The 26,729-nt window shown below is 42.7% G+C and overlaps 1 protein-coding gene across 4 annotated transcripts; it reads left to right on the top strand.

Annotated features, from left to right (window-relative positions):
* Window positions 1–1,883: 1,883 nt before the first annotated feature.
* LOC122761797 (rho GTPase-activating protein 40) lies at window positions 1,884–18,197 on the top strand. 4 transcript variants are annotated; one of them, XM_044017028.1, is made up of 15 exons: window positions 1,884–2,062; window positions 7,071–7,297; window positions 8,480–8,700; window positions 9,729–9,801; window positions 10,453–10,601; window positions 11,408–11,573; window positions 12,065–12,156; window positions 12,517–12,594; window positions 14,124–14,283; window positions 15,187–15,269; window positions 15,619–15,825; window positions 16,512–16,655; window positions 16,775–16,926; window positions 17,491–17,546; window positions 17,917–18,197. In XM_044017028.1, the coding sequence occupies exons 1-15, from the start codon at window positions 1,989–1,991 to the stop codon at window positions 18,021–18,023; spliced, it is 1,989 nt and encodes a 662-aa protein (XP_043872963.1). In that variant the 5' UTR covers window positions 1,884–1,988; the 3' UTR covers window positions 18,024–18,197. The 4 variants fall into 4 exon arrangements, with proteins under 4 accessions (XP_043872963.1, XP_043872962.1, XP_043872961.1 ...); XM_044017027.1 differs by lacking the exon at window positions 1,884–2,062 and adding an exon at window positions 3,556–4,744 and having other exon boundaries at window positions 10,465–10,601; XM_044017026.1 differs by lacking the exon at window positions 1,884–2,062 and adding an exon at window positions 3,557–4,744.
* The last annotated feature ends 8,532 nt before the right edge of the window (window positions 18,198–26,729 follow it).

Below are 26,729 nucleotides of genomic sequence, written 5' to 3'. Positions count from 1 at the left end.
TGTTGCTTGTTTGTGAGCGTCGATCGGCACAGGCGTTGTTTTTCTCCTCAGTCAGGATCAGATTTGACATTGACATAGTTGCAGGTTAACACGGTCGGCCACAAAAACATAGGCTTGTGATTCTAATATACTGAAATCTAGCAGTGGGGCTTTTGTGCATTTTTTTTCTCCACTCCCCGCACACATCCTCCCTCCTCTCCTCTCATCCTTTATTGTCCCCTTTGCTCTCTTTTCTCATGCATCTTGTCTCCCTCTCCTGTTCTACTCCTGTCCGCTGTCGCCACAGGCTCTGGGCCCTGCTTGCCAAGATATGGATGAGCGGGGCACAAGGCTGAGCTGGCTGTCACATGACATGCGCAGGGTCACGCTGAGACGCGCCGTCACGTTCTCTACTCATCCTCTCCTCCTGGCATATATATTGTATGTGAGCTAAGGAGGATTGTCAGAGAAGGTGAGGGAGGGCATGAGAATCAGAGCATCGGGCTTGACTCAAAGGGAAAGAGAAGAAATGTTCAAACTTTTTTTTCTTTTTGGTTTAAGAAGGATTAGATCAGAGAGTACGGATGTTCTGCGAGTCTTAATATAATGACTACGCTAGTGTGAGAAGAGAAATCTGGCGAGAGAGGCAGAGTCCCAAGAGGCATCGGTGCCGTCTCCTTAATCTGTGTTGATCTGGTTAAAGACAAACTGTGTCTAACAAGTGGCTCATAAACTGCCAGAAACCTGACACTGCAGCAGCACCGAGGCAAATGTGATTTCACCCATGCTGAATGAATATTTCAATTGATTCCTGTATTTAATTTACTAGTTATACGCCACAGTGGCTGAACATTGATTTTGGTTTTGTCTTTTGTGTATCCTCGAAAAATACAGTTTACCTTGATCCTAAAAGGGTCCAGTGGGCAATAATTAGTGATAAAGGACTCCTTCACTCACCCCCTCCATTTTTCTTTTTCTGCCTTCCTCTTTTTTTTGGTTTACACACCATATGTACATTTGTGGGCAGAGGTGCTCTTCTTCATTTCCTATTCAAAACCAGAAAAATGCACGGTCTGGCTGGTCTGTTTATTCAGGCTGCTGTAGAAAGATGGTGACGCAAAGGTGGCGGCCGCCATAAAAATCTTTTCTAAAGTCTATATAACTTACTCCAAAGGCAATGAACACAAATGTTATCAATGTTTGCCTATCAACCCTCCTAAAAGCTGCACACTGGATGTTTAAAATCACAATCAACACTGTGGTTTTTGTCCGCTTCATGTAGACGAGTACTCTGAGAACACGAAATCTGTCGAAATTTCTGCAGCCAGTAAGCTGTAGGTGAGGACAAATTTAAAAATTACATCAAAAAGTGCAATACTAATGTTGTATTGCATAAAAAAGTGCACAGTAGTAGCTGTAACTATTTTAGATTAAAAAAAAAACATGTTTTGTCATCTGCACAAAATAAAAAAAAAGCTGCACAGTATTAGTATTTTCTCTTTGAAATAAGATAAACAAACGCTGGTGAAAAACTGCAATGAAAGAGCAAAGGTCAAGCTTAAGAGAGCAGCATTTCTAGTGAGTGTGTTTGGGTTAGGGTAAACCTATGACGTCCATACCTCTTCGTCTGAAAATAATGCAGGCCAGTGTAACTTTATCCAAACATGTAGTTAAGCCATCCAGCCAGGAGGGCACACAGTCAGACATGCAGCTGTGCCCTTACTGTATTTCCATGCAGTCAGAGTCCATTCATCTTCTGCCGTCTGTCTGTGTCTCAGCGCCGTCCAGCTATTCAAGCACTCAGCTCCTCTCCTTCACAGCCCCCCACATGCAGACCTCCTTTTTCCTGCCTCAGGATGCGATGTAGTGACGTTGCCTGCCAGCGCACTCAGATTGTCCTTGTCCTAAAGTGTTTGTGCACTGAAGAGGTTCCAGGGAAGCAGCTTGCCACTGGCAGGCAGCTGCCGTTTCCTACAGCCTGTGGCAGTTTTGGGGGGGACAACAGCAGAATGCCGTGGCGGAGAAGTGGCTCGGCGGTCCTGCTGCTGCTGTCGGGCAGAGCCATCGGACGGGCCAAGGCCAGGTAGGATCAGGTCTTTGCAGCTGCTTTGGACTCAGGGTTCTCCTGACCAAAAGGTCCATGTATGAATTTGTTTTTCTTGTCTAAAATAAGCTGATGTGGGGTGCAGCAAGTACACTTGCTCTACTTGACTGAGATGTTTTGTGTCTTTTACAGTTTTTGATTCTTAGTTTTTGCAACGATTTCACGGTGCAAGGGTTTTGATGCTTCTTTGTGTCCTTGGAAAGGTTGTTGGAATGCTCAGCGTTTGGGATTTTCTCTGGGCCGATCTTAAACGCCTGTGAAAGAACCTTGGAGACAAACGCTTTCTTGAGGCCCCCACGCAGGAGCTCACTGCTGCATTCTCTGCAAGCTAAGAGGCTTGCAGTGGAATTCAGCCACAAGGATTAAACACTGTGTTGCTTCCAACAAAAGCTGCTTTTGCAAGTGGATTATTGTATTCCTTGACCCAAGTTATTGGCCGGAGTTATTTCTGTGTTATTCGCCTGCGAGTGCTGAAGATAACAGTTTGACATTTTGTCCATTCTTCTCGCACAGTGGACATTTTCCTGTTGATACTCTCTCTTTATGGGAAGTCCATTCAACGAGAAACAATTCAAACACCTTGACATTTTCCATAGTCCTTGTTCTTTTCTCTTTTTTTTTAATTGTGCGTTGACAGTAGTAGCGTGGAACACTGGCTTTGTTTTGTGGCTGAGCTTTTCAAATAGCTGGCCAGGATTCAAGGTATTATTAGCTGGTTTGAAAATCAGACAACGCTGTTTACTTCTGGGGGGGAGGGGGGGGGCGCATATGAATCCAGCTCCCCGCAACCTCATGTGGAGGATAATGAATGAATGATTGTTTACTTCTGGGTTCATGGAAGACTAGGAAAAATAGATCCAAAGCACCACTACTTTCACCGTTGTACTTAATCCTTCTGGGGATGTCCCATGTGAAAGACACTGGAATTTTTAACCTGAAGGTACTTTTGTGATGATTTCAATTATTGTGAGTTTGGCTCAGGGATTTGCATAATCTGGATGTAATACTATATGCAGAGAGTCACACTCTGCAGATTCTGATGTCAGTGGTTTGGCGACAGAGTGACAGAGAAATAATGCATTCCGAAACACTTTCTTGACAGTTTCATTGAACAGACAAGGCTGATCTGTGCATTAGGGAACTGTGCACGTGTACACAGATACACATCTGTATGTACTGCAGGTGGAATGTGTCACTCTCCTCACCTCAAAATCAGGCTGTATGTTGTTCAAGAGGTAACGAAAACGTGACAATTTGCTGAGGGCCTGCAGCCGAGAATGTCACAGTTCTGGTTACATGAAATGTATTGTAACAATGTCGAGCAGGACAAATGTAATAAAAGAACTAGCAATAAAATTATTTTTTATTGCATAAAAAAGTGCACAGTAGTAGCTGTAACTATTTTAAATAGAAAATAAATAAAAGTGCACAAAATTAAAAAAAAAAAGTACAGTATTAGCATTTGTTTCTTTTTGAAATAAGATAAACACACGTCATATATGACCCACAAACATCTTAAAGTGCCTTTAACAGAATACAAAAGAACCAACACTGATATCAAACCTATCAGGAATTGACGTAGGAATCTTTGAGGGACAAGTGAAAAGTGTCTCTCTAGTTATTTCTCAGTGTTTCCGGTTAAACCACAGGCTGGGCCAAAATGAAGTTGGTTGTGGGCCAAATGTGGCCCACAGGCCGCCATTTGAATCAACCGGATGTGGAATAACAGAATAATATGCGTGTTGCACCTTCTCTTACTGTTCATGTGCCGGAGGCTCCTGAATTTGTGATTGGTGCAATAGGCAGATGTTTTCTACTTATAAGGGCGTTGTTTGGTTCAGCTCACGGTGTCATTGGCTGTCGCACCACAAGCAGGAGATAACTGATTTGAGGTAAACACGTTTGCGGCCACAGTTTGAATAGGAAGAAAACAGATCCATTCCTTTTGAGCCACTTGATTAACTTATTTCTGGCCTCTTACAGTGACAGCAGTTTCAAAGAGGCGATCACGTGTCTCGTCTCGTCGACAAAGAGCTCTTGATTAATTAGCTCAAACAGAGTCGACGAGTTTGTGAGTAGACATTGCAGTTTAGTCAGCTGCCACTTAGCATCGAACCTCACTGGAAATTAGGCTTTTTAAATTTGGAATTTAAACGTAGAGCAGGTCATAGATTCCTGTTTGAGCCAAAGAGGAAGCTGATGGCTGTCAGGCGTGACAGCAGGGTGTGTCACCCCAGAGTGGCAAGGGAGGGGACAGGTGTGAATGATGTGTTAATGTTCAGGGAGTTGTCACTCCCTCATGCATTCCACCCCAGGTCGACCGCCATTCGGCTCACAAACACGTCACACAGCCTTGAGCCCCAGTGGACTGACAACGTCCCTTACCGTCACTGCACAGAAAACTTGGACGTGTGGACAGATTTAGTTACAGATTTGCGGTGTGGAACCACCACGACTGGATAGAGTTAGTTTGCTGGACTGTAAATTCCTGGTTGGATTTGGCCCAGTGGATATGGGAGGCAGAGAGGAGGTAGAGGTGAGCACGCTCAGGTCCAACATGCAGTTTCCACGCAGCAGGCTGAGCCGTTTCAGGCTCCGTCCTTCCCTGAGCCCCCTGGGAGGCAAACGCAAGAAGTCGTCCTCCTACAAGAAAAAATCCAGGTACGTGTAGCATTTGATGTGGATCAGCAAGTTCTGAATCTGTGTTTTATGGAAACCACGTTGTTGTAGTTTGTGCAGTCGATCGTCAATCGTAAATGTCTGAAAGACGGTCGACAGTTGTTTCATCATTTAAAAATGAGGATGATTGTCGACTGCTGAGTCAGCTGCCCCCGCAGACATCTGATGCACTTAATGTATGTGATGATGGAGCAGATTGTGAGCACATGTTTTGGCTTTGGACAGCTGCATTTCTCTGTGTACAGCCTGCCAGAAATTATTATTAGAAGAAGAAGAAGAAGAAGAAGAAGCTGTGTGTGATAGATCCAGTGAGTGTGTGTGAGAGAAGTAGTGAGTCAGATGATGCAGGAAAAACAGTGGTCATAGTGTCCACACTGCAAAAATAAAAAAAGCATCAATACCATATTTATATCCTCGGACTGAAACTCAGTCATCTTTCTGTGGCCAATGCTGATCTCGAGCTTTAGAAAAGAGGTTTATTTGTTTGGTTTTCCACCAGTATGTTTAGGTGTTTTTCATTTTTCCCTCCATTTTATGAAACATAACAGTTTAATAATAGCAAATGATGCACAAAATGATTTTTGTCTGCAGTGCACTTAGTGTCTGTATTTAAGATGAAAGTAATGTCCAAAGAAAAATAGGATACATGGAAAATAGCCATCAAAAACAAACATTGGCAAATAAATGAAAGATTTAGTGCATTTATCAGCATTTATCAAAGTTCTTAGAACAGATACACAAGTCATAATTATATGATCATTGGTGGATTAATAAAATAAAGTGGGGAATAAAAATCAGTTGAACTAAAAGAGAGTAAATTCAATATCGGAAGGTTTTTGTGTGCTGAGTTTTGTAGACGTTGCCTCAGTGTGGCTAATATCTGACCCTTGCAATAATTTCAGTATAAAAACAAACGCCTGCGATGACCGGATTCACATTTACGTCATTCTGTGTAGATTCTCATTCATCCAGATCACTGTGATCCAAAACCCATTGAGACTGGACGTGAAGTTTCTGCTGAATATGTTTCACCTCTCTATCCAAAACATCAGTACATTGACATGTATGTCACTTTCCCACGTGCACGTCTCTAAACCAGTTTGGATACTAACCCTACAGGTTAACAGGACACTGTGAAGAACTTGACCTATTTCTCCCATTTACATTTGACAGGCCTGAGCACAGTGAAAAAATAATCATAGCTTTAGAATACTGTGGATGACACAATAGCACTCAATGTAATGATAACCGCAGGCTAATGATAAAACAAGTATGAACTGAAGTAGATATTAAATTAATTGCTGTAGAAAATAATCACTGAAACTCAAAACTTGTCACGTCACTGCCCCCCGCCCACGCGACACCGTGAAACCCATCAAAACTGGTTTAACACATCAAAGCACTGATCTGGATTCAACCGGCTTGTATCTGATGTGGTCATGAAATGCATTAGCACACCAGGTCAGTGTTCTCACACTGATTCACATCTTTGGCATTTTATTATGATTTTTTCTTGTCAGGTAACTATTCTCTGTTCGTTTATGAGCTGCTGTATCTATAACATTCCTCAGAGAGGGAGCAGTGACGTTTGGCATGGCTCTTAACGTGTGCCGCTGACTTCAGGAATGCTGCTGAACTGCACAGTGATGGAGTGAGTCAGCTGACCATTTCCTGTGTCTGGGATCATTGGGTCACATTTTTGGTGTGTGTGTGTGTATGTGTGTGTGTGTGTGTGTGTGCGTTTGCCAGCTGAGTGTGTCCCATTGTTGTCAGAAGAACAGTATCCTCTGTTGTTGTTGAGTGCTACACAGGAAGAGCAGACTGTATTCTCCCTGTTTGTGTTTTGAAAGGAAGCTGAGAGCAGAATAAGTTCATTTACGACTGTTATTTCACTTTTCACTGCACGTTTCACCCTCCATTTCTCCATTTCTAGTGAGCTCATGTCTGTGTGTGTGTGTGTGTGTGTGTGAGAGGTGATCGAGGGGTGTTACCCTCATGAAAACAGATTTCACGTTACAACAGTGACATCTAGTGGATATACTGGGTACCATGCCTGCGGGCCACATTTCATAAGAACAATAGAGACCCCCCCTCTGTGTCCGCTCTCGTCATCCCTCCTCACTCCGGCCCTTCCTCCGTCCCTCTCCTTTTGTCTCCCCATCTCTCTGGGTGCTCCAGGCCGACACGGCTCCCCTGCACTGCCTCATTCTTCACCATTCCTCCTGTGTTTGTATGTGTCTTTGTGTCGCTGCTCGCCTGTTTGCATGCATGCCTGCCATTTCTTGACGTGTGTGTATGTCTGCGGCAGAGATCCCAGTCCCACCGAGATGAGCGTGGAGCCCAGCTGGGCCAGCCCGCAGGACCAGGCAGCCGCTGACCACGCACACAGCACCCACGCGCTTCCCTCACAGGATCAGGAGCAGCACCCTGACAAACTGTGCCTGGACTCCTTCTGGAGCGAGGTGGAGACCATCCGACAGGGGAGTGGCTACTCAGACCTTGACTGCAGCAGGAGAGACTCCAAACAATCAGAAGGTAAACAATGCAAATCCTGTGCTGATGGAGCAAGATATGGGGTTATGTGATAGAATTAACACAGCTGCTACTGAATATCCTCCCCGAGAGGATGCATTTGCCATGGCAACATATCAGGTTACTCTTAAGTAGCCCCCCGCTATCACCATAACAACAGGATCAAACACTCCACGGTAGGGATATGCACACGCCACACAGCCATTAATGGACGCTCCTTTGATGTGAACGTCATTATATTGTGTCCATTCAACGGATATTTTTGATCTTTTGTTAAACCGAGACGCCGTCTTAGGTTTATTCTTCTGTCATGACTGAGACCACTGAAGTCCTGATGTCAGATGTGCGTTGTTTATGTCTGTGTGCCTCATTATTATTTTTGAGAGGGTGAACACTTTTTTGTTGCTCACGGCCCAAGTCAAATACAAACACAATGCTAACTGCTGCAATTAATATCAATCGACCACCAAGAAAACGGCTTTAAATTCAAAGTTGCGCTGCAGCGTTTGATGCTACAGTGACTTAATTGTTTGTGCAGAGTAGATTTGTTCCTGAAGGCTATGTCACCCAAGAAACATACAGTTTTTTTGACTAATTTCCAGAGATAAATAAACTAAATAAAACTGGCAAAAAGTTGACGTCAAAGTGACTGCCTTCAAAGGAAATAAAAGCCCTACACTGCTCTTCACTGTGTTTCTGTCAATTATAACATGCTTCATGAGTGAAAGATCTGGAAAAAAAACAAAACAATAACAATAAAAAAAAATGTTAGAATGTGAATTAAACAAACACAGCAGCGTTGTAATTGTTATAGTTTTAGTAATTGTTATTAGTTTACTCTTAATTTGGGAAAAAAATGGGCAAAACAGCCCTTTTATTTGATAAAATTGCTGGTTTAATACGTGGTAGTAGTTGGTACAGACTAAGGAAGGACGTGAGGAAACAGAGAAATGGAATATCTGGTGCAACATATTCCAGTAATCTATTATAAATGTACAGTGTAATCGCATATCTGTAGTAATACTTATTTTATAATAAATCATTGTATTTATGTAGGACTTTTTAACAATGTTATAAAGTGTAAAGCTGACTAACAAGAAGTAGTGCCTCATAGGAAGTAAAGCATGTCTCCAGATCTTACTGTGTTATAACCGCCGTGCTTTTTTGTATGTGTATGTGTCTTAGAAGGTGAACAGGAGGAGCAGTGGTTGGCTGACGCCGGTCTGTCGACACTCATCAGCGAGGAAGCTGAAGATGTAGACAACGTGGTGCTGCTGTCCACTCTGACTCGGACCCAGGCCGAGGCCGTCCAGCGCCGAATAGACTCGTACACGTTGTCCCTGCGCAAGAGGAACAAATCAGCTCCCCGAGACGTCCGCGACGTCTTCAACTCGCCCATCTCTCAGGTTACTTTACTTCAACACACTTAATACTGCTTGGAGTCACGATGCTCTGTTAAATCTGTTAAATTGTACAGATATTATAGATATTTCTATTGCATTTAAAGTTATATTGCCCTCATTGTGTATTATTTTTCTTACTTACAGAGAAGCCAACGTGTTTTCTCACTGTACACATGACATTAAACTCTTTGAATCTTGAGTCTTAAATGTGTTAGTTTATCTGCAGAGCGGGAAGAGTAGGTACCGAGCCAGACACAGAGGAGCAGCGTTCTCATTTCCATCTATCACTCGATCTCTTCCTGGTTCTCCTCTCTTGCAGATGTAGATGCAGTAAAGCTTGTAGTAATCTAGACTGCTTTTCGTTGCATTGTTCTGAACAAGTGTAATGATTATAAAGTTGAATCTAATCTAATCTAATCTAATCTAGATGAGAACACTGTAGGTGTACCGCTGTAGATGCTAAGCTTCCAGTGAAAGATGCGGATGGCGTTCACACCAGTGATGAACAGTGATGTACACGTGCTGCCATACATGATTAAAACAACATTTAATGAGTAGCATACACTGTACATCACAACATTACTGCTATATTTACATTTACTGTATCTGTTTCACACAACAATAAAGAGCCTGTCTGGTCACCGTCGCATTAAAATACAGTAGAATATAATTTCCCAGTCACATTTCCCATGTGACTGTCAAGGCTCAAGGCTGCGAGACTTCCCATCATTCCAGTGTATACCGCGCTGTGTTGCTCTGTGCTGAGGGACTGTCCTGTGACAATGACGGCAAATCACACGTAAAAGGCCATGCTTTGTCCTCCCTGTCTGTAAGACGCTCTGACCGGGGAGAGGACACAACGTTCTTCTGATCTGTATCACTTTTTATCAAAAGAAACACTTTACATGTTCACGTTTGTCAGCTCCGCTCCCTGTGCTCGGGGAATATTATATGGACTAAATCTTTTCTTTTAAGAAGTGTAGTTTTTGTTTTCTGATGTTTTTTGGGGTTGTTTTTTTTTTGGTCACCAGACGCTTCTCCCCGAGTCTGAGCACAGTGAAGCACAAAACAGCATGGCTTCAGTTGCCAAATCGCCACTGTCAGGTAAGAGCAACTTCATTTTAAATCTTTAATCAAGTGACAATGGATCAACAAAGACATGAAGATTCATTTTGTTCTAACCCTGTGTGCTTGCCTGTTGCTTTTATATTCTATTTTATATTGTACGTATGTGTTATTGTTGTGTAGTTTTCAGGACTATTCATTTCACCACATACAGTACGTTGACATATGTTCTGCTACAGGAGAGATTATTTGAATTCAACTGTAAAGTTAAATCACAACAAAACTTTAACCAGACTTATTATGTTAACTTATACTCACAGGTTTAACTACAAGTGAACTCTGAACTGGCGTGTCTGAATAAGTCAGATGAGCATCAGTGGGGATTTGTGAGGGATTTTCTGACTGGATCTATAATATAATTGGTTCAGATTAAACTGGAGAAAGTCCCTGTCCACACATGTTCATGTACCACATACAGTTTAGTCCCAGCTTTCAGTGCTGGAACTAAACAATCTTTCCACAACAGATACACAGCGGTCTTCAGCTCCCTGTCTGTTTGGAACTTCTATATTTCCACATATCTTTGCCATACTCATTTCTTTTCCCTCCTCTGGTCGTTCTTACTAAAAGAAACAAATACACTGGTGTCCAATAGTCTGCATTCATGTGTATCTGCGTTCCCCCGCTCAGGTGTGACGCCAGAGCATCAGCAAGGTGCTCCAAAAGAGGAATTCTTCATCACTGACGTGGCTTACTGCGAACAGGCCGTCATCTTCCTCAAACAGGCCAAACTGCCGCAGAACAACAGCCAGCGCAGGAAAGAAGATGGCACCCTGCCTGTAAGCACACACTACTCTATTCCATCCTCATGTTCCTCTCACTTAGTATCATATGTGGCTTGAAAGGTCAATTTTACCATTATGTCCAAATCTTCATTCTATTTTTCTATTATTCTTAAGACACAAACTATATGGTTCTTCATTCCAGGGTTGTTTTATTTTTCTTCATTCACAAATCTGTAATTATTTTAAAAGGCTTCCGTATATTCACACGCTTTTGGAAGAAAAGCAGTTTGTTTTTAAGTCTGGTTTTAAGCAGCCAAGCCTTTCTTCCACTCCTAAATCATCATATCGGGTCAGTCAGTTTGAACTGATGAAAAATAAAAAGTCAATGTGAAACTGAGCAAACTATGTCATGATTCTTAGTGATTTTGACCAAAGTATTTTCCATATTAACATGAAAATACACACTGTTTCTTCTGTATTCAGCGTTAGTGTTTAATAGATATCAGATTAAGTGACTGAAATAATGAAGGGATTAACAGAATCCAGCAGATCTGTTTTTTATTATTATTTTAGACTGAATACGTGAATAAGGGGAAGAATACATGGATTTTAATACAATGATTGTAAACGGATTAATGCCATTGTCAGATGTACTTGAAAATACTGAATGGAGGATCAAACAAGGGAATAATATAACTTTACTGTAGGATTTGATAAATCTCTATTTTCCTCCTTTTCTCTCCACTTGCTGCTGCTCTGCTTTCTCCCTCACTCTCCCCTGTTTTCTTTCCCTTTAAATTATCATTATTATTACTTTTTTACTACTTCGTCTCATCTGTCCACCTCTGGTCTCTCCTCAGCGGGTGATTTGCCCCAAGTGCCGCTTGGGAGTGACTCATATCCAAGATCTCTCCTACGCTGACATGAAGAAGGTGCGTCAGCTGGCTCTCATCGACATGACAGCGCTGTGTGACCTCTTGGAGCTCGAGGTCAAAAGGCACAAAACCGGCAAGAGGAAAATCCCAGGTATGGCAGCACCTCACGCGGAGGATAAATACACAAACAAAAGGCCTCTCATAGACTATTCATTAGTAGTGTTTTGTGTTTTATAGGCCTTTTATTGATTCTAACTGGTACTTCACTGGTTGTCTGTAGCACTGCCTTAACCTAAAAACTTTCCCTGCCATTTAGATGATTATCAGGTGATTGAAATTGGAATAATACATTGGAATATATTGGAATACTACAAGCAATATTATGAGCAAAAATAACAATGCTATATTACACATAAACAGAAGTGACAGGAGGTGGACAGAGACAAATGGCCGAAACACAAACAACACAAAACTACTGTCAAGAATATTTCCGATTCAGAATCAAGAATCAATACAGTATCATGCCATGAGATATTTTCTTACACCCATTGTTTGCAGCTAGAACATGACACACTGCAGTATAGATGCAGGCACTTGTGAATAATGCTTGTGAACATCTGAATGACTTGTGTCTTTTTACAGAGAGCCCTCTCTTTGGCGTGCATCTGGCCACACTGCTGGAGAACGACCAGAAACTGAAGCCCAACACACCAACTCCACTCTTCCTGCAGGCGGTGAGAACCTAAATTACACAATGTCCACACACACACACACACACATACTGTACAGGAATGACAAGCCACAGCAAATGCAAAGCCAGTATGTGAGAATCTATTAGTTCCACACGCAGTGTGTACTAAACATGCAATACTGTGGCGTGACATTCGATGAAAGGGTTTTTCCCCCCCCCATCATAAGAAGCAGCAGATTACATGATCACAGTTTTGCTCTGAGTGTGAAATGCTTTGACCGCACCCTGTACGTAGCAGCAGTTACTAAGAATAACCAGCAGAGGTGAGTGTGTGATTCTTATCTGCCCATGCCTGACACTCTCTGCTATTGCCCTCCCCCACCACCTCCTTCTCTCTCTGCAGTTGTTATCATTTTTGGAAAAGAAAGGAGTTGACTCAGAAGGGATTCTGCGGGTTCCGGGGTCCCAGTCGAGAATCAAGGTACGAATTCTACATCCATGCCTTCTTTACTTACTTACTTCTGTCAAACCACACCGACAACAGTGTGCGGTTTCACGGTTTAATGTTCAAATCAAAACAAAGAATTTCATGACCCCAAATCCACCCAAACTATTCCAATCCAATCCAACTTTATACAGAGTGCTGTACAGTCTTAAATCGTACATAACGTACATAGTACGCGTATAAAATTGACACAATTAAGTAACGCAAACACGAAAAAAGCTCAATGAAAACAAAATGTGTCTTCAAAAGAGATTTAAAAACAGGAAGAGAAGCAGCCTGCCTAACAGCTCAAGGTAACTTTAAAGTCCCGATCCCCTCTGAGCTTCAGCCTGGTCTTAGGGGCAACCAAGGTCAGGTGGTCAGTCGACCTTTTGGGCCCGAGAGGAAACATATGGCTGAAGCAGAACAGAGAGATAGATAAACACACAAACAATTAAAAAGAGTAAACAATCAATGAAGCCAATGAAGAGTGTAAAGCACAGGTGAAATGTGCTCACGTCTGTGGGTTCCAGTTAAAAGCCGAGCAGAAACGCTGTGGACACGGTGAAGGCGTGAGGGTTTAGCCTGGCAAACCCCAACATAGAGACTGTTACAGTAATCCAGCCCAGTTGTGATAAAAGCATGGATTACTGTGGTGTCAGGACAGGTTTTAGCTTTGCTTTGCTTCTGCCTTAACTGAAAGAAACCCCTTCTGAACTATTGACTGCGGTTAATGTCAAAAGAGCAAGAATAGCAGAGAGAATTACGAACGGACTGAGTTTAACCACAGTTGGCATTTACAGAAATCAATCGTGGCGTTTTATTGAGCTGCTGCCACATACCTTTTATGATACTGTGTTCAGTTCAGCACATGAGCAGTAGATGGCCAATCTGTTCAATCTCAAGTGCCACCAGAGGGCACCATATAGCACTGAGGGAGAAAAACAGACGTGACATACTACCAGGACTAATCAATCGAGTAAGTGCCAACGGATCATGGATGTGACAGCGTTGATTGATTGGGGAGAATTTGAAGTAAACATGTTTGACTTGATTTGACTTGAATTCTGTCCACTACAAGCCTTTCAAATGAACATAAACCATACATAGCAACAAGAATATGCTCAAACTGCTCAACAATTACGCAGTAAAATTACAAATTACAACACTTATGACTGTGACTTTTGCTCACATACTCTTTTTCACTTAATGAATATAAACAAGTTCATAAATCTGAACTAGACTGTTACCCAGTTCGTCCCAGGTCCTTTCTGTGTTCCTGCAGGTCCTTACATTTCAAAATAAATGTGTTAGGGTAATGCTCCATTATCTGAAATTCCACCAAGTGTTACATCTTCATATTAGTATCTCATGCATGCTTGATTATTACTTTTTTTATTACACGATCTGCATTATTTCTTGAGAGATTCATGAAATATAGTTGCGACATAGCTTCTGCATGATGTGCAGTTTGTCATGTTTTTGTCATCTGTGCTCATGTTGCTCTCGTTATTTTCTCCCTGCAGCTGCTGCAGCAGAACCTGGAGGCAAACTTCTACTCGGGTCAGGTCAGCTGGGAGGAAGTGAGTCCAAACGACGCCGCCGCACTTCTGAAGAAGTTCATCCGAGAGCTTCCCGCTCCTCTGCTCACAGCCGAGTACCTCAACACCTTCAGCGCTGTCAGAGGTCAGTGGGCAGAAGACAAATGTCTGGTTACATTAAAACATCTGTCACTTTCAGGACAGTTTTAGATGTATTTCAGCCAAGAAATCGACATTAAGATGGAACAAGTTCATAGACTTTTAAGTAACAAGGATCAGCAAATCTTTTATTAGCTTCACCTTAATAAAGCGACGGATTGATATTAATGTAATAAAACCTGATTGATGACTCACTGATGTTGTAGTTTGTGAGGAGACTCAAAAGTGATAAATGACATGTGACCACGGAGACAGAAACTAACAAACATAATAACTGCCTGTCACAATGCTATTAATCTTTAGACATCCCATTATTCTTAGCCAAACACAGAGGAAATGAAGGGAGTGAGTGTGTGTGTTCCGGGTATTACTCATGTTGTGGGGACCTAAATCTGTTTAAACTGTCATTATGGGGACAAAAGAGCAAGTGTCCATAATGTAAATGATTACATTTTAAGGCAAAGACATGTTAGGGTTAGAGTAAGTCTCCAGGAAATGTATGTAAATCAATGCATTGTCCTCTGAAGTCATAGAAACCAGACTGTGTGTGTGGGTGTACTTATATTTATATCTTTGTGAGGTCCAAAAAAACGAAGTAAAAGCCTATCTATGTGGGGAAATTTTTACCTTGTATGGGCAAAACGTTAAAGGGCTTCTTCAGTCTTAAGACCTGGTTTTAAGGTTAGAATGGGGTTTAGGTTAGAGCAATGGTTAAAGTTAGGCACTCTGTTGTGATAGTTAAGGTTAGGATAAGGGGCTAGAGAATGCATTATGTCTATGCTGTGTCCTCACTATGATATAAAAACAAGTGTGCACGTGTGTGTGTGTGTGTGTGTGTGTGTGTGTGTGTGTGTGTTTGACCAGTATCTTACCTCTGCTCTTTTTACAGACATCACAGACCTGAAGCAGAAACTTCACATGTTGAACCTGCTCATTCTGCTGCTGCCTGAGCCCAACAGAAACACACTGAAGGTACAGCAAACACACACACACACACACATTTACACAGCTACTTTTCTTAAGACACTTAACTATAACCACAAATCAAATCTTAGCCCCTAAACTTAACCAGTTTCTCAGAAATTAAGTTCTGCTAAATGATGGTCTCCATGAGGACTAGTGGTCCTGAAAAAGCCAGTGTTAATGCCAAAAAAAGGCCTACTGTGCTTTAACAGACTTATTTACAGAGACACTTCCGTCGGTGTCTCACCTGTCTCTTGTGGCCACTTTCTTTCAGAAGACAAACACGTCATTTAATGTACTAAACTACAATCTGCATGCTCATCCTCCTCAATTTGTATTTAAACCGTGTCACATTCAGGTTCTCCTCGAGTTCCTCAGTAAGGTGGTTTCCAGGGAGAAGAGGAACAGGATGAATCTGTGGGCCGTAGCGACCATCATGGCTCCTAACCTCTTCCTCCATAAGGCTGTACCCAGTCGTCTGACTGAGGGAGCAGAGAAAGGACAGGCGGAGAAGGCAGCTGATGTGATGAGGCTCCTCATCCGCTACCAGGACCTTCTTTGGACGGTAGGTGATGATGGATGGATCTATGTGCTTTTCGGTGATATCTTTTAGTCTCTCTATTAATTCAAGGACTGTCTGTCTGTCTGTCTGTCCATTAACCACACCCGTCCAACTCGACAGGCTTCAAACTTGGCAGGTGATTTACTGAGGGCACCATTGTGTTGCCACTGCTCACAATGGCGAAATGAATGGAGACAAATGCCACCTTCAACCTTTCTGTGATCTGTATGCGGGTTACCATGGCAACCGTGGGAGTAAATTACACACTTGAATGTTCTTTGTCGAAAGAACGCAGCAGTGTGCGACTTTGACTTTGTTTGGATAGGGAAAATTCAAGAGACATCTGTGTCGCATTCCTGTTGAACGTATCACTTGACAGGCCTCAAACCTGGCAGGTGACTTACTAACCTGACAACCATGACATTGTTAGGTTTTAAAAATGCAAGCGAACAGGTCCAATATTAAGTAAACTTGACATTTCACATCCGAAGTTTGTTATGTTTTATCAGCCAAAGTCTTGATTAATCCCGAAGACTCGTTGCTAACCATTCTGTTCTTGTAAACAAGTCAATCGACCTTATAATAACACATTTGTCTGTCACGTGTAAACTGTAATCCGACAGTATACATGTGGTATTTGTTGGCACAAAAACTACAACTTTAACCAGTGCACTCTCTTCTCCCTTCAGATCCCCAATTTTCTCATGAGCCAGGTGCGCAAGCTGAATGAGAACAGTAACCGACGTTACCAGTTCTACGATCGCCGCATCAAGAACCTGCTCAGGAAGATCCACACAGATAGCCGGGAGAAACCTGGGAAAAACACCTCAGAGGTGAGCTGGTTTAACATGTCAACACTTCACTTATTATCAAACTGGACTGTGGAACCTTTTCTTTTGTGATCAAAGTCATTATTGCGACGCATAATCTCTCCCTGTGTTTGCTTTTAAAGCTTTGCCGCACGGTGAAGGTCCACGTCGGAGATCTGGTGAGCAGCACCATGGAGTTTCAGCTCAACATCAACTCACGAACCTCAGACCTGCTCGCCCAGTTTCACCGCCAGTTCGTCCACAGTCCCGAAAATAGGAAAGGCAAAATGCGCAGGTACGGCACCACGAGTTCACACGACCCTGACTGACAGACCCTGGTCGGAACAAGGGCCCCCGTGTCTGTGTGGGTTTTCTCCGGGTTCTCCAGTTTCCTCCCACAGTCCAAACACATACAGATTTGGGGATTAGGCAAATTGGACACTCTAAATTAACCAGAGGTGTGAGAGTGAGAGTGGATGGTTGTTTATCTCTATGCAGCCCTGTGATGGACATATGACCGGATTGGCACCAGTGCCCCACCGCGACCCTCATGTGGAGGATAAAACGGTGGAAGATTAATGAATGAATGAATGAGATTTGGGTCTGCAACATGGCAGGGAAGCATTGGCGGGTTTCTGTAGAGCGGCATCTTTTCGTATTTTTGTGACTGACAAAACTCGGCAGCAACCAGAATATCACCTAAATCATCTGTTTTATATTTTCATGTTGTATTTATTTCATTTTTAGTGTATAAGAGAATCACTATACTTCTGAATATATGGTAAAATATGCAACTTCTCTATATCTCTCCTTCGTGGAAAAGCAGAACTTGATACATGAGTGTTGTGTCTCTAAACAGAAACGGCTCGGTGGCGTCTCCAGACTGTGGCCTTTACGAAGTCGGAGGGAATATCGGTAAGTGAGCGTCTGCGATCAGAGAGCAGCACTGACATTAGCATGTCTTTCTGCTCGTTGAGCTGATGAGGGGAGCAGCGAGCTCTTGTGTAATGAACCGTGCCGACGCCAGGCAGACAAGAGCAGTGCATGTGCAGTTATCAGAGCAGACAAATGGATGTGGGCTGGAGAAAAAAGTCTCAACCTGCACATTTGCACCTTCAATTCAACACTTAGTTCTTTATTTTAGTTGTGGTCTCTTAATTGGAAACATGTGCTGCTTTTCAGCCATCGTAAACTTGAACATATTTGAGAGAATATATTAGACATTTGAAGACAACAACAGCACACCATTACAACCGTGGAATACTGAAATGTTTTTTCCCTGCAGGCGAGCACTGTCTGGATCCTGACACACACCTGCTGGACTTGTACAACAGTAACCCAGGAGGGGAATGGGTCATCAAACTGAAACCCAACGCCAGCAGAGCACTGTGATCGAATTGATGGACGGACAAATCTGTAAAAAAAAAGAAAAAAAGATGAAATCCAGCCTCCTGTTCAACTTTGGAGCAACATGGCAGAGGGAGACAGATGGAGGACACAGACACTTTCTGCGATCAGGTGGATGAAGATGGTGCAATTTCTTTTTTCTTCTCCATCATTTCTTTACGGGGCTTGACTCTGGAAGCTGGGAGCTGCGGACGTGACTCATTATTTCCGACAGAGAACCTGCTGCGTGGAGAAGTGAAGAGAAGCGGAGCAGCTGCACAGTTGCTTTGCAGCCTTTCCTCTCAAAATCGTCATGTTCAACCATTAGAGAGCAGATGGGATGCAGAGCACCTCTGGCTTCTCTTTTCACAGGCCAGAGTTTTTCTACCCGCGAGTGTTTTTAAAAAAGAAACGGGGGAGATTTTCTGTCTATGTTCTTTGCTCAATCAAATATCCTTTGAATTCATTTTAAAACATTACTTTCTGGTATATGAAAGAAAACAGCATTTAATATGTGATCGGCAAAGTTGAGGACGTTTTCTGAGTTCAAGAAATAGTCAAACAGTTGAAATCAGACTATTTAAACTTCTAGAGAAAACTATACATCCTCATCACTAAATACGAGGATGTATAGTTGCCACTGTTACGTTTTCGCGTTTCACAGCAATTCTAATCCTCTACTCTACTAAAATGTGTTCCCACTTTAGATAGTAAAGAGATCAGCTTCATGTAGAAAGCTATCTTAAAAAACACCGACTATTAATAAATGCCTACGTAGCTTAGAAGAAGGACAGAAAAACCTTGAGTATTGCAAATCTTCACTGTGAAAACATACAAAATAAAAATAAAAGCTATAGAGGAACTGGAGCTCACCAGGAACTTCAGCTCTTGATAAACACACACAATTACTGAGCGATCAATTATAATAATTAAGTGATTGATCTGTATTACTGTGTCTGTTTTGCGGCTCAGACATTTTGATCAACGTGAACAAAGACAGAGGGTTTCTCTGCATCGGCTCCTTTCTTCGCCTGTGCCTTTCAGGTTGGGGAAAGAGAGCCTGGTGACCTGGGTTCCCCCCTTTATCTGTGAAACCATGTGGTCTCCTGGGCCTTATAAAAATCCATGGGCTTCCAAGGACCTTTGGCCTGAACAGAGCAGTACTGAAAGAGACTCTTTTCCTCTGACACAGGGACGAGTTTAGTGTCACAACCTCAACGACGGTAATTGTTTGTGTAAAAAAAAAAGAAAAAGGGAGTCGTTAAGGACACATTGAAGCTGGTCTTCAGTTGAATGGAGCCGAAAGTGCGGGGTAAACTGGGATTATTATTATTATTATTATTATTATTTATATGATATGAATGTAATGCCATTCTTTCTTCTGCATCTAAAAAGTGTTCCGTAGGCTCGAGAGCATTTAGGATTACATGGACTTGCTGCACTCAGTGTCACAGTATGTTGTGTGTAAGTTTCCCCATCCTCAGTGTGGGAATTGACAGTGTTCTTGTACATAATTATTCGTTTTTTGATGTATCACTTTACCTGGACAGTACAAGTAGGAGGAATTTCCCCTGTGTACATACTGTATATCTCTAGTTTGCTGTAAAGAAGCACTACAACCGCCGCAGTAGAACACTCTGTTGTGATCGTGTCACGACTCAAAGCCAATAAGTTATTCCAGACACATTGCGAGCAGCAAGTGAACGTGTCGCACATTTTGTATCAATCACCGCAGAATGTGAATCGTCTCGCTCTCCCGGCCTGACGGAGCCATGTTGGTGCTCCGCGGCCATTTTGTGGAAGTGCCTCTCACACTCCACTCGATAGACAGAGTAATGACAGGCGGCCCACCACCACCACCACCACCAACATCTATCAGCCCCCCCAGCTCCATCTTTGTCACCTCCCTATAATGGACCATAATGGAGCGGCGCAGTGCATGCATCAGAAAGGTGCAGGAGAATCACATTTCTTTGATAAAGAAGCAGGTAATAAATGGTTTGTCATAAATTCTGCTGCCATGGACCTGACAACAGCATCGCAGGAGCGTGTCTGCATGCATACGTGTGTGTGTGTGATGATGAGCTTCATTACACAAGTCCAATTGGCCCGTCGCATGGATGCGGGCACAGTTCAGTGCCTCGGCACAAAGCGAGCTGATGAAACTGCCTTCTGCTGACAATCAGGAGAACTAGGTCACCTCTGCAGCAGCATCCCAGAGGGCAAGCAGTCTGTGTGTGTGTGTGTGTGTCCATGTGGCCCGAGGAGCTGAGCACATGGACGTATATACTGTCTCAACACACATGACACACGTGGACAAACCTAAAAAAAAGAGGGAGGCAAAAGTTCACATGCTGCAGTTTAAAAATCCCCTCATGGGTAAATATGTCTGGAGCTGAGCTTTTGACTCAGTGTCCAATTTTGTTCTTGTGACAAAGGTTTTTAGGCATGAGTGTGCTGACGTCAGAATGTATTTCAGCCCTTTACGCAAGTCATTGTTTTTACTACTTCTGTGAAAAATACTTTGCTGTAGAGAGAGAGGAAAAAAAAGTTCTTTTTTTAAATGTCAATAAATGTGAATCTCATGTTGTGCTAAACATGATTTATTTTTTTCAATATGGGATAATGGGCACAGGAGGTGGGGGTAGATGGTATCAACAGAAACATCATTCATCAACTCCACAGTCGCATCAGCTCCTGCCGCCACGTTTCTTTATGTATGCCTCCACAGAACGGAGCAAACATACACACATTTGTGGAACAGGGAAAATCTGTAGTGAAGTATTGGTTCATTCTGCAGAAATAATCAATACAGAGATTAACCTTGTAATGTGTGCGGGTGGAGAGGCCACTGCTGCTCAGTTCCTTGATTAATCATCACCATCACTCCTCGAAAAACCATTTACAACTAACTGCCTCATCAGCTTTGATTATTCAGGGTTTTCACTTGTGTCCAAACGGGCGATTGGAAGACAAAAGGGGGAAAAAAACACGTATTTTACATCAAAAAACAAAGCACAATCTCGAATAAAGTAGGCTACCTCGTATTCTCCACCACACAACGCAGATATTGGCTCTGTTGTCTGCACCGACGGCCTCATCATACAGGATTTCACATCACCTCGCCTCAGTGCAGCTGTAATATTCTTCATGTTATGTTTGGTTGTTATTCGAGCCTCTTCCACTCATTTCTGGAAAAACAACAAAAATACGGAGAAAACCCGAGTGCACCCTCCACCCCCCAAACAGAGCTGCAGCACCAGCTTGCCAGACGCATGTCCCTTTGGCCTGCTGCAGGTCTAAATTACTGTAATCAGAGGATGAATAGCAATCAGCAGCCTTGTATGAGCTGCTGGCAGAAATCCTGACCCCCGGCTCTCTCTCCTCCAATCAGACCACTGCATTCCATTCACAACTAACTAAGATGTGCACTTAGCTATAAGCACTTCCCTCACATTTGATGGAGGAAGCACTTTCCCTTTATTTTGATTTTTTTGTCCTTTTATGCCAGTCTGACCGGAGTCAACTGGATTGATGAGGGATGACAGTGTGAGATGGAGCTGCTGTGTGTGTGTGTGTGTGTGTGTGTGTGTGTCAGTGGACCCACCACACACACACGCATTTCAAATTTAGACTTTAATTTCTGCAGCTGATGATGTGTTCAAGTGAGGCAGGAAATGGGAGAATCAAAAGTGCTGTAGTTTATGCAGAGTATGTTTTATAAAAACTGTGTCAGGTGTTCAATTATTGTAATGCTTAGATTTAGTAAATACAAATTACACACAGTGGTTTCTGAAAGGTGATTTAGATACGACATTGACTGTACAAAGCAACTTCAGACACATACCTACAGAAAATCATACGATAAATGTGTTTCAGATTCAGAATGACACTGTTATGAAACATCCAAAATCTAGATCTAATCTAACTGCACAGTAATTGGGGACATTTTCTTTGTGTCAGTTGAACTATATTCACATATTCTGTATATTTTTTGAAGTTTTTGATGACACTCACTCAATAAATGTAGCTCTTATGTTCTAAAAAACAGTTCAAATGTGTAAAGTGAACATGTGAAGGTGAGAAACCAAATTTCACTTTTGTAAATAACGGTTGAGAAGGGGGTATAAAAGGGGGATGGTGGGGCAAAAAAAAGAAATTATAAAAAAAAAGCTTATCTGCCATTAGAGAGGGTGCCTCTGTCTCATGACTCTACCCCTCCTTTCCCGTTCTTACCCCCTGCCTCCCCTCTCACTCCCCTCTGCTTCCCACCAGGAGTGGATCCCAGCGTTTATCTCCACCATCCAGCCTGGATGTCTCCTAGCAACGGAGCACGGATCATTTAACTGCTCCTGCATCTTCTGTTTTTATTCCTCCGATTGTTACAGTGTGCCAACAGTGTGCCAGCCGCCTTTATTCACATTCCCACCAGTCAGGCCCAAAACTGCTGCCCAGAGTCTGGATGGCGGTGGTGTTTTGTTTTTTGTATTTTTTTTGTGTATTGTTAGTACTTGGGTTTTTTGGCTTGAAGCTCTCAAACCATATCAGCGCCACACTTGAGTCAGACAGACAGGCAGGAGAGGCTGTTCTGTCGGGACGTGTCACTCCAGGATCCAGCAGGTGCACAAAACACACACACACACACACACACGCACACACACAATCAAGGGGGGAAGACAGGATTTGGCCCTCAGTCTGAAAGCCCCACGCAGAATCAATTAGCATTTAAATTAATGAAGCGCGTAATGAAGAGAGCCCTATCTCTCCTGCAGAAGGCCAAAAGACGGGCAGAGAACTGATTGTGAATCTGCATCAGGAAGACACTGAAAGGAAACATCAAAGATATACAAATAGCCACTTCGTCAACCCCCGCCTCTATTTCTTCTTTTTCTTTTTAAGAAGAAATTAAAAGCAGAGAGGCTTTAAATAAAACTACAATTTGCGTGTTGTGTTAATATAATCAAATTTCCATATAAAAAGTGCCATTAATAAAACACATAATTAAAGATAAAATGATTGCATGGAAAAGCCCCGCTTTATCTTTCAATATCCATCAGTGCAAATATGCTTAAAGGAGGCTGCTTCCGGCGATGATAACCTCCACTGATTTACTCGCGAGTTCGGGCTCATCGCAGCAGCTATTCAGATGACATTTCTTTATTAAAATGGACCATATGTACATTCTTTTCATTAACTGCTAAATGAATATTGTGATGAGGTGGTGAGACAGACTGGTGTGGAGCGGAAACCCTCTAAAGTTTAGCTTCAGTGGATTATACACTGACCACACGCTCTCAGTCAGTGATATCGCTCAGAACTTAGAGCTGTTTTGCTAAAGATCTCGATACTTTTATTTCAACTAACTTACTGACATTTTACTGACAGCAGCTTTAAAGTTGAGTAATTATCCGACCACTTCTCTCTAACCCTGCCCCAAGGTGATGTAAGTCATGTGTCATAGATCTGTCTTTTGACCTGGTGTCATTTGTCCAGACTGCATCCAGAGACATGGAGCCGCATGGTACAGGAACAGCAGCAGCTGAGGTTGGACATGCAGGCAAGCGCTGGATTTGCATTTTCAATAACGTATGACCACGTTTGTGAGAGGCCAAAAAAATCGTGATCATGATTAAAATGCAATTGTGAAGTCCAGTTTTTATTTTTAGCAGTAGCTATTTGTTGAGACTTTTATGGTTGCAGCCGTCTCGCTTTACTCATGCTGTGCAAGCAGAGTCACCCGTGATGCAGTGCAGGAATGTCATGCTATACTGAGAAACACGTATAGAGAGTCATGTGGAGCTGATAGACTTTAATCAGCATTGTGTGAAGTCATTTGACAATGATTTATATGTAGTAGACATACTGTATTTAAAAGGTTGCAAATTGCCACTGTCACAGTGACACGGAGTGAATCTCTTTGCACAAGGAGTGTGTTGTGTGTGTGTGTGTGTGTGCCTCAACAAGAAGAGAGAGGGGAGGAGACAAGAGGAGAGCTGAACATGCAATCCCATCTTTCAGACGTGCCCTCAGATCTCTGAAAATCACACACAAACGCCTACACACCAGTGACTTTACAGTGGGTATAGTGTGGAAAAACACAGCAGTGCTGAACCACCGCCATCACTCCCTCCAGGAGGCTTTCCTGACCACAGCAGGAAGAAGCAGCAGACAGGGAGAGAGATATGAGTTGACAGTAGCAATGGTGACAGTGGAATGAAAGAGGTTAGTAAGCCAGTCACAAATCTGTGTGTGTGTCTGTGTGTACAGGGAGGGGGAGACCCCTGTGATCTGAGTGTGTCAGAGGATGATGATGCTGCTGCTGCTGCTGCTGCTGCTGCTGGGCTGTGACAGAGAGACAGAACAGAGCGCCTTCATTCAGCTGCAGACAGACTGAGACATAGCTGATAGCAGACGTACAGAGATGGTTACACACAAACACAACACAACATCACAGATGTACAGTGACAACAGTGTATCTTACAAAAAAACAAAGCTGTTGTGTTTTGTGCTAAACCTTGAGGCAAAGGCTATTTTAATGTGAATACCACATTTCAGTCAAGTGCTTCACAGAAAGAGGGCTGTCATTTTTTTTCTTCCAAAAATCAAGTTGAATCCGTTCAAACACATTTGACGCCATTCCCACTTTCCAAATACACCACAAACATCACATTCTCCCAGTGTCGGGCGTCACCATATTGCATTATGGATCGGTTTCTTTGCATTGCTCGCGTCAGAAGTGGAGACGTTCAACAAACTGAAGCCCAAGTGTCGCCAAATTAAAACGCGTCTATGCATATACGACGATCAAATCACATTCATCATTCAGCTGAAACACTAAAGCTTGTACTCCCCTTCACCAATGTTGCTTTTTGTCAAACAAAATGCACCCAACAATTGTCAGGCCTTCCCATATCACAGCAATGTGATGTGGGAAGCAATCACAAGCTACAAGGTTGTTGTTTTGTAGGTTAGTCTGAAAAAAGTGTGTGAACATTAGCTGATTTTGTTATGCTCCTGTAGGAGGTTTAGATTCACCAGACTGTCCAGCTTGTTTTCTTTTTGACCTATAACTGCATTACAGTGCAGTACAGCGAGACGTTTGTGTTATTCCGTCCAGTGTTGTCTACGTGAACAGCCCAGCAGCAACAGAAGCAGCATCACTGGCTGGTCATGTAATACCACTTCCTGCTGCTAGTCTGCAGTGTTGCCTCAAGCCTCTTTTTCTCAAAGTCAATCATTCTCACACTCCCTTTCTTTGTCTCTCTTGAGACATTGTTACCACACACACACACACACACACAGGTTTCCACAGCTATTCTTCTTACGACACTGAATTGACATTTTTGAAAAGTCATAATTTGAACAGTCGAGACAAAGTGTTATCCCTAAACTTTAACCGTAATCAAATTATTCTTAACACAAACACAAATTCAAATTCTAGCCCTAAACTCAGTCAGTTCCTCAGAAATGAGGTTCTGCCTCGTTAGGACCAGGTTTTATTCTCCATGTGGACTACTGGTCCTGACAAGATCAGTGTTTATGCAAGAAACGGTCCTAAAGAGGTAACAAATACAGATGTACACACACACAGACACGCACACCTTGTCCCTCACTGCTCTGTCTTCCAATTATTGTGACCATGGCAACTATCATGGTGTATGGCCTGTGGATACATTCACTATTACCAGGTCACTGCCTTGCAGCCTGTCTGTCCTCCATTCACACACACACACACATACACACACACACACACAGTCTCTCCACACCCCAGACTCTTTCTAGCCGCTGTCGACTCTAATCATTGGCCGTCAAGGAGGCACAAAGCTTAAAAAAGAGAGGGGAGAAAAATAACCATGGCAACAAATTTGGGGCAATTTCAGTAATAATATGAATTAGACGGCTGGCTGAATTGTATTCGGCAGAGAAGAAAAGCTCTTATGTCTGCTTCTGAAGCGGCAGGAATAAGAAATGATGCAGTCTCTGCGTCCATATGTACATTTTTGCTTTGTTGTTTTCAAAGAGATTCTGTCGCTCACATGTTGTGACACTGGTTTTATTTTAACCTGGATGTTGCATTGTGCTGTCCAATATAGGACACAGACACACACACACACACACACACACAGTTACTCATACAGAATGAATGTCTGAGCATAAATGGCAGCTGGCAAAACAGACTTAGCCATGCATGAAAATCAACATGAATTCCCACTCGGCTGGAGCTTGATGCCCTGATGCTGTCACTGCCTGCGACCCGTGTCCACGTCCCCAGACGGCCCTTCACACCGTGGAGTGAAGAGCCATGCAGCCATGCCACTCCATGACGTGGAAATGATGTGTTTGAGAACAGAACAGATCATCTCAAATGATCTAAAGTGTATCACAGCATTACACTGGAAACGATTACGCACACTCAGATAATCTCAGTCATCTATTTGACCTTTGAAAATGGTTAAATTCTTAATTTTCCTCAAATAATTTGTCAAAACACAACTTTCTAAAATAGAAAATTTAAGAAAGTGTCAAAAATGTGCAAAGGTCTCAGGCCTCCACTAGGTCTGTTGTTGGCCTTGTTGATGCAAAAGTATGATTTTTCTGTCTGTGAAATTCTGTGATATTTGGCATTTTGGAATGGAATGATAAAATTCCAGTGAATGAAGCGCATACATAAGTGTATGTAATGTTCAAGTATGTCTTGAATAAATAATTCAC

This window comes from Solea senegalensis, unplaced genomic scaffold (genome assembly GCF_019176455.1).
Source record: "Solea senegalensis isolate Sse05_10M unplaced genomic scaffold, IFAPA_SoseM_1 scf7180000015002, whole genome shotgun sequence".
NCBI lineage: Eukaryota > Metazoa > Chordata > Actinopteri > Pleuronectiformes > Soleidae > Solea > Solea senegalensis.
The sequence above is the reverse complement of the archived record's forward strand: the minus strand, read 5'-3'. Positions and strand labels throughout refer to the sequence as shown.